This window comes from Nerophis ophidion, linkage group LG04 (assembly GCF_033978795.1).
Source record: "Nerophis ophidion isolate RoL-2023_Sa linkage group LG04, RoL_Noph_v1.0, whole genome shotgun sequence".
NCBI lineage: Eukaryota > Metazoa > Chordata > Actinopteri > Syngnathiformes > Syngnathidae > Nerophis > Nerophis ophidion.
Window position 1 is genome coordinate 13,724,645 of NC_084614.1, and position 14,964 is coordinate 13,739,608.

The window sequence follows — 14,964 nt, forward strand, 5'->3', positions numbered from 1 at the left end:
CACAAACAAGGATGGGGCGAGGGTCACCAATTTGTAAGCAAATTGTCGAACAGTTTTAGAACAACATTTCTCAACGAGCTATTGCAAGGAATTTAGGGATTTTACCATCTACGGTCCGTAAAATCCTCAAAAGGTTCAGAGAATCTGGAGAAATCACTGCACATAAGCGATGATATTACGGACCTTTCATCCCTCAGGCGGTACTGCATCAAAAACCGACAGTGTGTGAAGGATATCACCACATGGGCTCAGGAACACTTCATAAAACCACTGTCAGTAACTACAGTTGGTCGCTACATCTGTAAGTGCCAGTTAAAACTCTGCTATGCAAAGCGAAAGCCATTTATCAACAACACCCAGGAACGCCGCTGGCTTCGCTGGGCCCGAGCTCATCCAAGATGGACTGATGCAAAGAGGAAAAGTGTTCTGTGGTCTGACGAGTCCACATTTCAAATTATATTTGGAAACTGTGGACATGGTGTCCTCCGGAACAAAGAGAAAAATAACCATCCGGATTGTTATAGGCGCAAAGTTCAAAAGCCAGCATCTGTGATGGTATGGGGGTGTATTAGTCCCCAAGGTATGGGTAACTTACACATCTGTGAAGGCACCATTAATGCTGAGAGGTCCATACAGGTTTTGGAGATGTATGATAACGTTGTCATCCAAGCAACGTTATCATGGACGCCCCTGCTTATTTCAGCAAGACAATACCAAGCCACGAGTTAAAACAGCGTGGTTTCGTAGTAAAAGAGTGCGGATACTTTCCTGGCCCGCCTGCAGTCCAGACCTGTCTCCCATGGAAAATGTGTGGCGCATTATGAAGCGTAAAATACGACAGCGGAGACCCCGGACTGCTGAACGACTGAAGCTCTACATAAAACAAGAATGAGAAAGAATTCCACTTACAAAGCTTCAACAATTAGTTTCCTCAGTTCCCAAAACATTTGAGTGTTTTTAAAATAAAAAGGTGATGTGTAACAGTGGTGAACATGCCCTTTCCCAACTACTTTTTGTCGTGAAACAGGGATGGTTTTTGGATTGGTGCACTAATTGTAAGTGTATCATTTGTTTTTTTATGTTGATTTAAAAAAATAAAAATAAAAATAAAATTGAAAATAAATAAAAAATAACAATAATAAAAAATTATTCTGCGGCCCGGTACCAATCGAGCCCGGTGGTTGGGGACCATTGCTCTATATGACGGGAACATTATGCTGTATTGGAGGACTTACTGTTAGTCAAGGATCCTCAACATGACAAAAATGTTTTACTATTTTTTAGGACCTACTGATTGTCAAAGATCTTCTATAAGACAAGAATTGTTTACTGTTTTTGAAGACCCTACTGATAGTCAAAGATCTTCTATAAGACAAGAAGACTGTTTTTTTTAAGGACTAACTGATAGTCGAAGATCCTCGATATGACCAGAACATTTTGCTGTGTTTGACCATTTACTGCATGTCAAAGATCCTCTATATGAGAAGAATGTTTTATTGATTTTGAAGACCTACTGCTAATCAAAGATCCTCTATGTGACACGAACATTTTGCGGTTTTTTGAGGACCTACTGACAGTCAAAGATCCTCTATATGACAGGAACATGCTGCCGTTTTTGATGACCTACTGCTAGTCAACGATTCTCTATATGACGGGAACATTATGCTGTTTTGGAGGATATACTGATAGTCAAGGATCCTCTATATGACAAGAATGTTTTACTATTTTTTAGGACCTACTGATAGTCAAAGATCATCTATAAACCAATAACTCTTGTTACGGTTTTTGAGGACCTACTGCTAGTCAAAGATCTTCTTTAGGACAAGAAGACTGTGTGCTATTTTTGAGGACTTACTGATGGTCCAAGATCCTCAAAATGACAAGAACATGTTGCTGTTTTTTACGATTTTTTTGACAGATATGTTTATGATATTTATCGACAGCGACCGTTTCAATATAATGATGTGTTTTATGATGAAACCTTTGTTTTAAAGTTGGACTTAATGAATAAAAACTGTTGTCATGAGGAATAAAAGATGAACGTATGATTTACTGTGATAGGTGAACTCTGAACATCTTTAAAAAGAAACAAAGATCAAGAATGTAAACTTGTTGATGAGGTCGTGTGAGAGACAGGAGGACTTGTCAGACAGGAAAGAGGAGACTGAAGTCTTGACGTCATGTGGAGGTGAAGCACCACAGCTGAGATGATAATGACCTCCAAGCAGAAAGACAAGATGGAAGTAGACCAAGTGGAGAGGAAAGAGGAGAAGAAAGAGGACAAGAAGGAAAACAAGAATGAGGACTAAGAAAGAGGAGAATAAGGCATTGAAGAAAGTGGACAAGGAAGAGAAGAAGAAAGAGAAGAGAGTGGAGAACAAAGTCGACAAGGAGGACAAAACAGAAAGTAGAACAAGAAGGACAAAAGGGAAGAAAGAGGAGTAGAAGGAGGATAACAAAGTGGACAAAAAAGAGAAGAAAGAGAACAAAAAAGAGGATGAAACGGGAGAATAAAGATGAGAAGAAAGTGGACAGGAAAGAAGACAAGGAGAAGAAGAAAGAGGAGACAAAAGAGGAAAAGAAGGATGAAAAGAAACAGTACAAAGAAAGTGGAGAAGTAAGAGGACGGAAAGAGGACGAGAAAGTGGACTAGAGATAGGAGAAGTGTGGAAGAAAGTGGAGAAGAAAGATGACCAGAATAAAAGAGGAGAACAAAGAGTACCAGAAAATGGAGAAGAAAGAGGTAAGGAAAGAGGACAAGAAAGTGGACCAGAAAAAGGAGGAAAAAAGAGGAAAAGAAAGAGTGCAAAGAAAGAGGACTAGAAATAGAAGAAGTGGAGAAGAAAGATGAGAAGAAAGTGGACTAGAAAGAGGAGGAGAAAGAGGACAAGAAAGTGGAGAAGAACGAGGAAAAGAAAGAGGAGTAGAAAGAGGAAAAGAAAGTGGACTAGAAAAAGGAGAAGAAAGAGGAGAAGTGGACAAGAAAGAGGACTCGAATAAGGAGAAGAATGAGGACAAGGAGGCTAAATTTGACAAAAAGGAGAAAAAAGTTAACAAAGAAGAGAAGACGGACAAATGAGGACAAAAAGAGAATAAAGTTGACAAAAACAGAGGAGAAAAGGGAATGACGACAAGGAAAAAGTATAAGGAGAAGAAGAAGGAGGAGGAGGAGGAGGAGGACTCACGTGAAGAGGTGGTAGATGAAGGAAAAGAAAAAGGAGAAGAAGAAGAAGGAGAAGAAAGAGAAGACTCACATGAAGCCATGGTAGAAGAAGGAGACGAAGGAGAAGTCTCACATGTGGACATGGTGGAAGAAGGAGAAGAAGAAGACAACTCACATGTAGACATGGTAGATGAAGGAGGAGAAGAAGAAGGAGACTCACGTGTAGACATGGTGGAAGAAGGAGAAGAAGAAGACCCACATGAAGACATGGTAGATGATGAAGAAGGAGGTTAAAGAAGGAGAAGACTTACATGAAGACATGGTAGATGAAGGAGGTTATAGAATGAGAAAGGAGACTTACATGAAAATATGGCAGATGAAGGAGAAGAAGAAGAAGATTAACATGAAAATATGGTAGATGAAGGAGGTTAAAGAAGAAAAACACTTACATGAAGACATTGTAGATGAAGGGGAAAGAGAAGGAGAAGACTTGCATGAAGACATTGTAGATTGATGAGGTTAAAGAAGGAGAAGACTCATATGAAGACATATACCTTCATCTACAATGGTAGATGAAGGAGAAAAAGACTCACATGAAAACATGGTAGATGGAGACTTGCATGAAAACATGGTAGATGAAGGAGGTTAAAATAGGAGACTTACATGAAAACATGGTAGATGAAAGAGAAGAAGATTCACATGAAAACATGGTAGATGAAGGAGGTTAACGAAAAATACTTACATGAAGACATGGTAAATGGAGGTTAAAGAAGGAGAAGACTTATATGAAGACATGGTAGATGAAGGAGGAGAAGGAGACTCCCATGAAAACATGTTAGATGAAGAAGAAGAAGAAGAAGAAGAAACCCCACATGAAAACATGGTAGATGAAGGAGGTTAAAGAAGGAGAAGATTCACACGAAGACATGGTAGATGAATGAGAAGAAGACATGGTAGATGAATGAGAAGAAGACTTACATGAAAACATGGTAGATGAAGAAGGTTGGAGAAGAAGAAGGAGACTCAGATGAAAACAGTGTAGATGAAGTAGAAGAAGACTTGCAAGAAAACATGGTAGATGAAGAAGAATGAGACTTACATGAAAACATGGTAGATGAAGTAGAAGAAGACTTACATGAAAACATTCTGGATGAAGGATATTAAATAAGGAGAAGAATGAGACTCACATGAAAACATGGTGGATGAAGGAGAAGAAGACTTACATGAAAACATGGTAGATGAAGGAGGTTAAAGAAGGAGAAGAATGAGACTCACATGAAAACATGGTGGATGAAGGAGAAGACTCACATGAAAACACGGTAGATGAAGTAGAAGAAGACTTCCATGAAAACATGGTAGATCAAAGAGGTTAAAGAAGAAAGAGAAGAATGAGATTCACATGAAACCATGCTGGATGAAGAAGAAGAAGACACATGAAAACACGGTAGATAGAGAAGGTCAAAGAAGGACAAGGAGAAGAAGGAGACTCACATGAAAACATGGTAAACGAAGGAGAAGAAGACTCACATGAAACATGGTGGATAATGGAGGTTAAAGAAGGAGAAGGAGAAGACACATGAAAAGATGGTAGATGAAGGAGAAGAAGGAGACACATGAAAAGATGGTAGATGGAGAAGAAGACTCACATGAAAACATGGTAGATGACGGAGGTTAAAGGAGACTCACATGAAAAGATGGTAGATGAAGGAGAAGAAGGAGACTAACATAAAAACATGGGAGATTAAGGAGAAGGAGAAGACTTACATGAAAATATGGTAGATGAAGGAGAAGGAGGAGAATTACATGAAAATATGGTAGATGACGGAGGTTAAAGAAGGAGAAGGAGACTTACATGAAAACATGGTAGATGAAGGAGAAGAATGAGACTCACATGAAAACATGGTAGATGACGGAGGTTAAAGAAGGAGAAGGAGATTCACATGAAAAGATGGTTGATGAAGGAGAAGAAGGAGACTTACATGAAAAGATGGTAGATGAAGAAGGAGACTTACATGAAGAGATGGTAGATGAAGGAGAAGGAGGAGACTTACATGAAAAGATGGTAGATAAAGGATGTTAAAGAAGGAGACTCACATGAAAAGATGGTAGATGAAGAAGGAGACGGAGGAGACTTACATGAAAAGATGGTAAATGAAGAAGGAGAAGGAGGAGACTTACATGAAAAGATGGTAGATGAAGAAGGAGAAGGAGGAGACTTACATGAAAAGATGGTAGATGAAGAAGGAGAAGGAGGAGACTTACATGAAAAGATGGTAGATGAAGAAGGAGACTCACATGAAAATATGGAAGATAAAGAAAAAGGAGACTTACATGAAAATATGGTAGATGAAGAAGGAGAAGGAGGAGACTTACATGAAAATATGGTAGATGAAGAAGGAGACTTACATGAAAATATGGTAGATGAAGAAGGAGATTTACATGAAAAGATGGTAGATGAAGAAGGAGACTTACATGAACATATGGTAGATGAAGAAGGAGAAGGAGGAGACTTAGATGAAAATATGGTAGATGAAGAAGGAGACTTACATGAAAATATGGTAGATGAAGAAGGAGAAGGAGGAGACTTACATGAAAAGATGGTAGATGAAGAAGGAGTAGGAGACTTACATGAAAATATGGTAGATAAAGAAGAAGGAGACTCACATGAAAAGATGGTACATAAAGGATGTTAAAGAAGGAGACTTACATGAAAATATGGTAGATGAAGAAGGAGAAGAAGGAGACTTACATGAAAATATGGTAGCTGAAGAAGGAGACTTACATGAAAATATGGTAGATGAAGAAGAAGGAGACTTAAATGAAAATATGGCAGATGAAGAAGAAGGAGACTTACATGAAAATATGGTAGATGAAGAAGGAGACTTACATGAACATATGGTAGATGAAGAAGGAGGAGACTTACATGAACATATGGTAGATGAAGAAGGAGGAGACTTACATGAAAATATGGTAGATGAAGGCCCATCCCCGCGGTCTCTCCAGCACGTTGTACATGCAGTTCTGCAACTTTCGGAAGCGCTTGCTGGAGGCGGACGTGTGGGCCCGGGGTCCCGGAGGTCCCGGCAGCGGCGTGCCCAGCAGCCCGGTGCGGTGAGACGGCAGCCCTCGCTCCGGCGTGGACGGCTCGCTCCTCTCCGTGTGGACGGCGGTGAGCGCCACAAACTCCACCCGCCGGTCGTCGCTCGGGGCCGGGGGAACCAGCATCCTCACGCCGCCGTTGTCGGACGGGCTGCCCAGCATGGGGGGCCTCTAGCGGGGGTGGTGGAGGGGGCTCTCTTCACGTGATCGGCCGCCGCGGGGGCGCAAACTTGGGCGCAAGTTCTCCACGCGAGTTCTCCATCCGAAATTTAAAATAAAGAACAAGTCCCGAGAAAAGAAGAAGACAAGCGAAAGTTGAGGCGCTGAAAAGTCACGGAGCTGCACGGACACGCGTGACGTCACCTGCGGACTTCATCGCGCCGCTCCTGTTTCAGACCTGGCCCGCGCGCGTCTCCAACACTTTTAGTGGGCGGCCGGCGGGGGCGAGCGGCCAGGTGGACGGACGTGCGTGTGTCCGTGCGCGAACCCGCCAGGCTGTGAACGTCACGTGCACGCTCACGCACGCACGCCCACATTTCTAATTGCCAGATAGATAGATAGATAGATAGATAGATAGATAGATAGATAGATAGATAGATAGATAGATAGATAGATCGTAATTCAGCATAATTTCCAGCAACTTTCTGAGTAAATGTATTTAATAATTCATAATATATAAATATTATCAGTTAATTTAAATATTATAAAACAAATAATGCATACAAAATATTATCAGTTATTATTATTATCATTATTATTATAGTACAAAACATTAGAATATATGTAAATATTCATATTATTGTACAAATAATACATACATTATGATTATTAACATATAAATATTCTAAGTGAATATTTTTAGTACAAATAATATATATACATAATCTCAGTATATAACAATATTATAGTACAAATACATATTCTCCATAAATATGCATATTATAGGACAATACATATACTTATTCTCGGTATATAACATTATAGTACAAATAATACATACAATATGATCATTAACTGTTAATACTATAGTAAAAATAATAAATAGAAATATTCTAAGTGAATATTAATATTATAGTACAATTAGTGCATATACGTATTCTCAGTATATAACATTATAGTACAAATAATACATATAAATATTCTCAGTAGATATTAAGATTATAGAACAAATACATGAACCTATTGTTAGTATATAAAATAGTACAAATTACACATAAAACATGATAATTAACTGTTAATATTATAGTACAAATATTACACAATAATGTTCCAAGTAAATATTCATATTATAGTACAAATAATACATATAACTATTTTAAGTAAATATTAATAATATAGTAGAAAAATACACACATATTCTCAGTATATAAAAATATAATACAAATAATACATATACATATTTTCAGTATATAATATTACAATACAAATACACATTAATATTCAAAGTAAGTATTAACATACTACAAATAATACATATTCTCAGTATATTATAATATTATAGTGCAAATAATACATATAAATATTAGAAGTAAATATAGTACAAATAATACATAAATATTCTCAGTCGATATTAATATTATTTTACCATTAATAAATGTACATAATATTTATTTATATTATAGTACAAATACAAAAAATATGATACATTATAATATTGTGGTGCAAATAATATAGAAAATATTCTTAGTATAGTACAAATCTTACATACAAACATCAGTAAATATATATTTTTTTGTAAAAATAATACATTTACATATTCTAAATAAATGTTAATATTACAAACAATGCATACACCCTTTTATCAGTATATATTAATAATATAATTCAATTAATATCTACACATATTTTAAGTAAATATTTATATCATGTACAAATACTATATATAAATATTCTTAATAGATTATTATAGTACAAATAATATATGACATTATTATAAGTATTTTAGTACAAATAATACGGATACATATTCTAAGTAAATACTTATTTAATAGTACAAATACAATAATATTCTGAGCCAAAATATATTGTGTAGTACAAATAATACGTATAATATTCTCAGTAGATAGTAACATTTTAGTAAAAAAATAATACATGTAAATATTAATATCATATTGCAAATATTAAAGGGAATGTATTATAATAACTCAATTTAAGTGAATTGATTAATTAAATAGTATAGGCTATTATAAATGTTTTTTTTTATTAAAAGGGGGGCCTAATGAAAACAATAAATGTTACCAATAAAATAAAATATATTATTTGCTGACTTAAAGAACTTTGCATCTAAAATCCTTAAAGTGACATATTTGTTCCAAACGACTAAAACATTACTGTATGTCAATGTCACTTTTCAACTCAAGTTGAATTTAACACAAACTAACAAATGTTTTATGCTATTTTTGTGTATTTTTTTTTTTTACTGTTGGATGGCTGGCGGTCAGTTTTTTCCTCGTCCACCAGGTGGCACTCATTTTTCCCTCCTCAAAGCATGCAGCAAACACCTTCTTGGATGCCGTCACTGAGTACGAGAATGGATGTTTTGCAGCACCCCTAGTGGTGACTTACAGTAAATACATGACAACATATTGGCCCCAAAATACAATTCCCTATTTCATATTTCAGGCGGAAGGATTTGTTTCAAGTGTAAAAAGAAGTCACCTTCTTCAGCCACATGGGAGGAAGTTGATCATTCACGACTCGCTATCCCGGAGGGAGATACACGTACCTAATCAAGTGTCCGCTGGTCACCTCTCCAAGTGTGACCTTGGCCAATGACGAGTGTGACCTTGGCCAATGACGAGTGTGACCTTGGCCAATGACGAGTGTGACCAACATGTGACGTGTTTTGCACATGGGAGGGGGGACGGGTGGGCGGGGCTTGTCACATGGAAATATTTATTGTTATTTTTTATCTTTTTATGCTTAAAAACACTTTTTTCACCTTTGTTTTTGTGATTGTGGGAGGAGGGGTAGAAACAGGTGTGTGTGTGTGTGTGTGTGTGTGTGTGTGTGTGTGTGTGTGTGTGTGTGTGTGTGTGTGTGCGTGCGCGCGTTGGGGGGGTACATGCCCCCAGGGGGCGCGGCCTTCTAAATGCACAACAGTGACACACACACACATACACACACACACACACACACGCACACTTGTGTAACGACACACGAGCAGCATAGCTGTGGAGGCATGAAATCTGTTGTGTGTGTGTGTGTGTGTGTGTGTGTGTGTGTGTGTGTGTGTGTGTGTGTGTGTGTGTGTGTGTGTGTGTGTGTGTGTGTGTCTCCCCTGCCTCAACTGTGTCATGTGACCATCTTGGGTGTGATGTCACCTTTGGAGAAGCCAACCAAAAAGTGAAACAAAAACCGACAACACAAATTTTGCACACAATTCTTCCCCCGGATCAACATTTTTGATTTCTAACTTGACGTCAGTAATTACTCTTTGATCAAACTTATTAATTGAATAAGCTTTGTCGGTCAAAGATCCTCTATATGACAGGAATACTCTGCTGTTTTTGAGTATCTACTGCTAGTCAAAGATCCTCTATACGACAGAAATATGTTGCTGATTTTCAGGACCTACTGTTAGTCAAAGATCCTCTATACACCGGAAATGCCCTGCTAGTTTTTGTGGACATACAGCTAGTCAAAGATCCTCTATGCGACAAAAACACTGTGCTGTTTTTTCAGGACCTATACTGCCAGTCAAACATCATCTAAATGACAGAAATACTCTCAAAGATCCTCTACATCACAGGAATATGTTTCTATTTTCAGCACCTACTGCTAGTCAAAGATCCTCTATAAGACAGGAATATTCTGCTGTTTTTGAGGACCTACTGCTAGTCAAAGGTCCTTTATCAGACATAAATATTCTACTGTTTTAAAAATGACCTACTTCTATTCAAAGATCCTCTATATGACAGGAATATGTTGCTGTTTTTCAGCACCTGCTGCTAGTAAAAGATCCTCTACATGGCAGCAATATTCTGTAGTTTTTGAGGACCTACTGCTACTCAAAGATCCTTTATCAGACCGAGATATTCTACTGTTTTAAAAAGGACCTACTTCTAGTCAAAGATCATCTATATAACAAGAATACACTACTGTTTTTGAGGACCTACTGTTAGTCAAAGATCCTCTACATCAGGAATATGTTGCTGTTTTCAGCACCTACCGCTAGTCAAATATCCTCTATACGACAGGAATATTCTGCTGTTTAAAAAAGGATCTACTTCTAGTCAAAGATCCTCTTTTTAACAGGAATACTCAACGTTTATTGTGGACTTACTGCTAGTCAAAGATCCCGTATATGACAGGAATATGCTCCTGTTTTTGAGGACCAATACTGCTAGTCAAAGATCCTCTATATGACAGGAAAATGCTTCTGTTTTTGAGGACATATACTGCTGGTCAAAGATCCTCTACATGGCAGGAATACACTGCTGCTTTTCAGGACCTACTTCTAGTCAAAAGTCTTCTCTCTATATGATAGTAATAAGCGGCCGTTTTTGAGGACCTACTGCCAGTCAAAGATCCTTGATACGACAGGAATATGCTTCTGTTTTTGAGAACCTATACTGCTAGACGAAGATTCTCTATATGACAAGAATAGGCTGTTTTTAAAATGACCTATACTGCCAGTCAAAGATCCTCTATCTAACATGAATGTGCTGCTGTTTTTAAAGGACCTGTAATGATAGTCAAAGATCCTCTATATAACATGAATATGCTGCTGTTTTTAAATGACCTATAATGCTAGTCAAAAATCCTCTATACAACACGAATATGCTGCTGTTTTTAAATGACCTATACCGCATGTCAAAGACCCTCTATATAACATGAATATGCTGCTGTTTTTAAAGCACCTACACTGCTAGTCAAAGATCCTCTATACAACATGAATATGCTGCTGTTTTTAAAAGACCTATACTGCATGTCAAAGATCCTCCATACAACATTAATATGCTGTTGTTTTTAAAAGGACATATACTGCTAGTCAAAGATCCTTTATACAACATGAATATGCTGCTGTTTTTAAAAGACCTATACTGCATGTCAAAGATCCTCTATACTAGGCTAGTAATTTTCTACTGTGTTTGAAGACCTAGCCTGCATGTCCAAGATCCTCTATACAACATTAATATGCTGTTGTTTTTAAAAGGACCTTTACTGCATGTCCAAGATCCTCTATACAACATTAATATGCTGTTGTTTTTAAAGGACATATACTGCTAGTCAAAGATCCTCTATACAACATGAATATGCTGTGGTTTTTAAAGGACCTATATTGCATGTCAAAGATCCTCTATATATTACATTGCTGTTTTTAAAAGGACCTATACTGCATGTCAAAGATCCTCTTCATAACATTACTGTTTTAGATGACCTATACTGCTAGTCAAAGATCCTCTATACACCATGAATATGCTGCTGTTTTTAAAAGGACCTATACTGCATGTCAAAGATCCTCTATATAACATGCATATGTTGCTGTTTTTAAAAGGACCTATACTGCTAGTCAAAGATCCTCTATATAACAGGAATATGCTGCTGTTTTAAAAGGACCTATACTGCTAGTCAAAGATCCTCTATACAACAGGAATATGCTGCTGTTTTAAAAGGACCTGTACTGCATGTCAAAGATCCTCTATATAACATGAATATGCTGCTGTTTTTAAAAGGACCTATACTGGTAGTCAGAGATCCTCTATACAACAGGAATATGCTGCTGTTTTAAAAGGACCTATACTGCATGTCAAAGATCCTCTATATAACATGAATATGCTGCTGTTTTTAAAAGGACCTATACTGGTAGTCAGAGACCCTCTATACAACATGAATATGCTGCTGTTTTTAAAAGACCTATACTGCATGTCAAAGATCCTCCATACAACGTTAATATGCTGTTGTTTTTAAAGGACATATACTGCTAGTCAAAGACCCTCTATATAACATGAATATGCTGCTGTTTTTTAAAAGGACCTATACTGCATGTCAAAGATCCTCTATACAACATGAATTTGCTGCTATTTTTAAAAGGACCTATACTGCATGTCCAAAGATACTCTACATAACATTGCTGTTTTTAAAGGACCTAAACTGCATATCAAAGATCCTCTATATAACATGAATATGCTGCTGTTTTTAAAAGGACCTATACTGGTAGTCAGAGATCCTCTATACAACATGAATATGCTGCTGTTTTTAAAAGACCTATACCGCATGTCAAAGACCCTCTATATAACATGAATATGCTGCTGTTTTTAAAGCACCTACACTGCTAGTCAAAGATCCTCTATACAACATGAATATGCTGCTGTTTTTAAAAGACCTATACTGCATGTCAAAGATCCTCCATACAACATTAATATGCTGTTGTTTTTAAAAGGACATATACTGCTAGTCAAAGATCCTTTATACAACATGAATATGCTGCTGTTTTTAAAAGACCTATACTGCATGTCAAAGATCCTCTATACAACATTAATATGCTGTTGTTTTTAAAGGACATATACTGCTAGTCAAATATCCTCATTACAACATGAATATGCTGCTCTTTTTAAAAGACCTATACTGCATGTCCAAGATCCTCTATACAACATTAATATGCTGTTGTTTTTAAAAGGACCTTTACTGCATGTCCAAGATCCTCTATACAACATTAATATGCTGTTGTTTTTAAAGGACATATACTGCTAGTCAAAGATCCTCTATACAACATGAATATGCTGTGGTTTTTAAAGGACCTATATTGCATGTCAAAGATCCTCTATATATTACATTGCTGTTTTTAAAAGGACCTATACTGCATGTCAAAGATCCTCTTCATAACATTACTGTTTTAGATGACCTATACTGCTAGTCAAAGATCCTCTATACACCATGAATATGCTGCTGTTTTTAAAAGGACCTATACTGCATGTCAAAGATCCTTTATACAACATGAATATGCTGCTGTTTTTAAAAGACCTATACTGCATGTCAAAGATCCTCTATACTAGGCTAGTAATTTTCTACTGTGTTTGAAGACCTAGCCTGCATGTCCAAGATCCTCTATACAACATTAATATGCTGTTGTTTTTAAAAGGACCTTTACTGCATGTCCAAGATCCTCTATACAACATTAATATGTTGTTGTTTTTAAAGGACATATACTGCTAGTCAAATATCCTCTATACAACATGAATATGCTGTGGTTTTTAAAGGACCTATATTGCATGTCAAAGATCCTCTATATATTACATTGCTGTTTTTAAAAGGACCTATACTGCATGTCAAAGATCCTCTTCATAACATTACTGTTTTAGATGACCTATACTGCTAGTCAAAGATCCTCTATACACCATGAATATGCTGCTGTTTTTAAAAGGACCTATACTGCATGTCAAAGATCCTCTATATAACATGCATATGTTGCTGTTTTTAAAAGGACCTATACTGCTAGTCAAAGATCCTCTATATAACAGGAATATGCTGCTGTTTTAAAAGGACCTATACTGCTAGTCAAAGATCCTCTATACAACAGGAATATGCTGCTGTTTTAAAAGGACCTGTACTGCATGTCAAAGATCCTCTATATAACATGAATATGCTGCTGTTTTTAAAAGGACCTATACTGGTAGTCAGAGATCCTCTATACAACAGGAATATGCTGCTGTTTTAAAAGGACCTATACTGCATGTCAAAGATCCTCTATATAACATGAATATGCTGCTGTTTTTAAAAGGACCTATACTGGTAGTCAGAGACCCTCTATACAACATGAATATGCTGCTGTTTTTAAAAGACCTATACTGCATGTCAAAGATCCTCCATACAACGTTAATATGCTGTTGTTTTTAAAGGACATATACTGCTAGTCAAAGACCCTCTATATAACATGAATATGCTGCTGTTTTTTAAAAGGACCTATACTGCATGTCAAAGATCCTCTATACAACATGAATTTGCTGCTATTTTTAAAAGGACCTATACTGCATGTCCAAAGATACTCTACATAACATTGCTGTTTTTAAAGGACCTAAACTGCATATCAAAGATCCTTTATATAATTTTGAATATGCTGCTGTTTTTAAAAGGACCTATACTGGTAGTCAGAGATCCTCTATACAACAGGAATATGCTGCTGTTTTAAAAGGACCTATACTGCATGTCAAAGATCCTCTATATAACATGAATATGCTGCTGTTTTTAAAAGGACCTATACTGGTAGTCAGAGATCCTCTATACAACATGAATATGCTGCTGTTTTTAAAAGACCTATACCGCATGTCAAAGACCCTCTATATAACATGAATATGCTGCTGTTTTTAAAGCACCTACACTGCTAGTCAAAGATCCTCTATACAACATGAATATGCTGCTGTTTTTAAAAGACCTATACTGCATGTCAAAGATCCTCCATACAACATTAATATGCTGTTGTTTTTAAAAGGACATATACTGCTAGTCAAAGATCCTTTATACAACATGAATATGCTGCTGTTTTTAAAAGACCTATACTGCATGTCAAAGATCCTCTATACAACATTAATATGCTGTTGTTTTTAAAGGACATATACTGCTAGTCAAATATCCTCATTACAACATGAATATGCTGCTCTTTTTAAAAGACCTATACTGCATGTCCAAGATCCTCTATACAACATTAATATGCTGTTGTTTTTAAAAGGACCTTTACTGCATGTCCAAGATCCTCTATACAA

General features: G+C 36.7%; 1 protein-coding gene across 4 annotated transcripts in view; it reads right to left on the bottom strand.

The window, feature by feature from the left end:
• The window catches only part of LOC133550944 (potassium voltage-gated channel subfamily KQT member 4), a 136,915-nt gene extending 130,238 nt beyond the window's left edge, over positions 1 to 6,677 (bottom strand). For all 4 annotated transcript variants that reach the window (XM_061897115.1, XM_061897112.1, XM_061897113.1 and 1 more), the window contains exon 1: positions 6,123 to 6,677. In XM_061897115.1, the coding sequence (XP_061753099.1) occupies positions 6,123 to 6,424 (302 nt within the window). In that variant the 5' untranslated portion in view covers positions 6,425 to 6,677. The remainder of the gene's footprint in view (positions 1 to 6,122) is intronic.
• Positions 6,678 to 14,964: the final 8,287 nt, after the last annotated feature.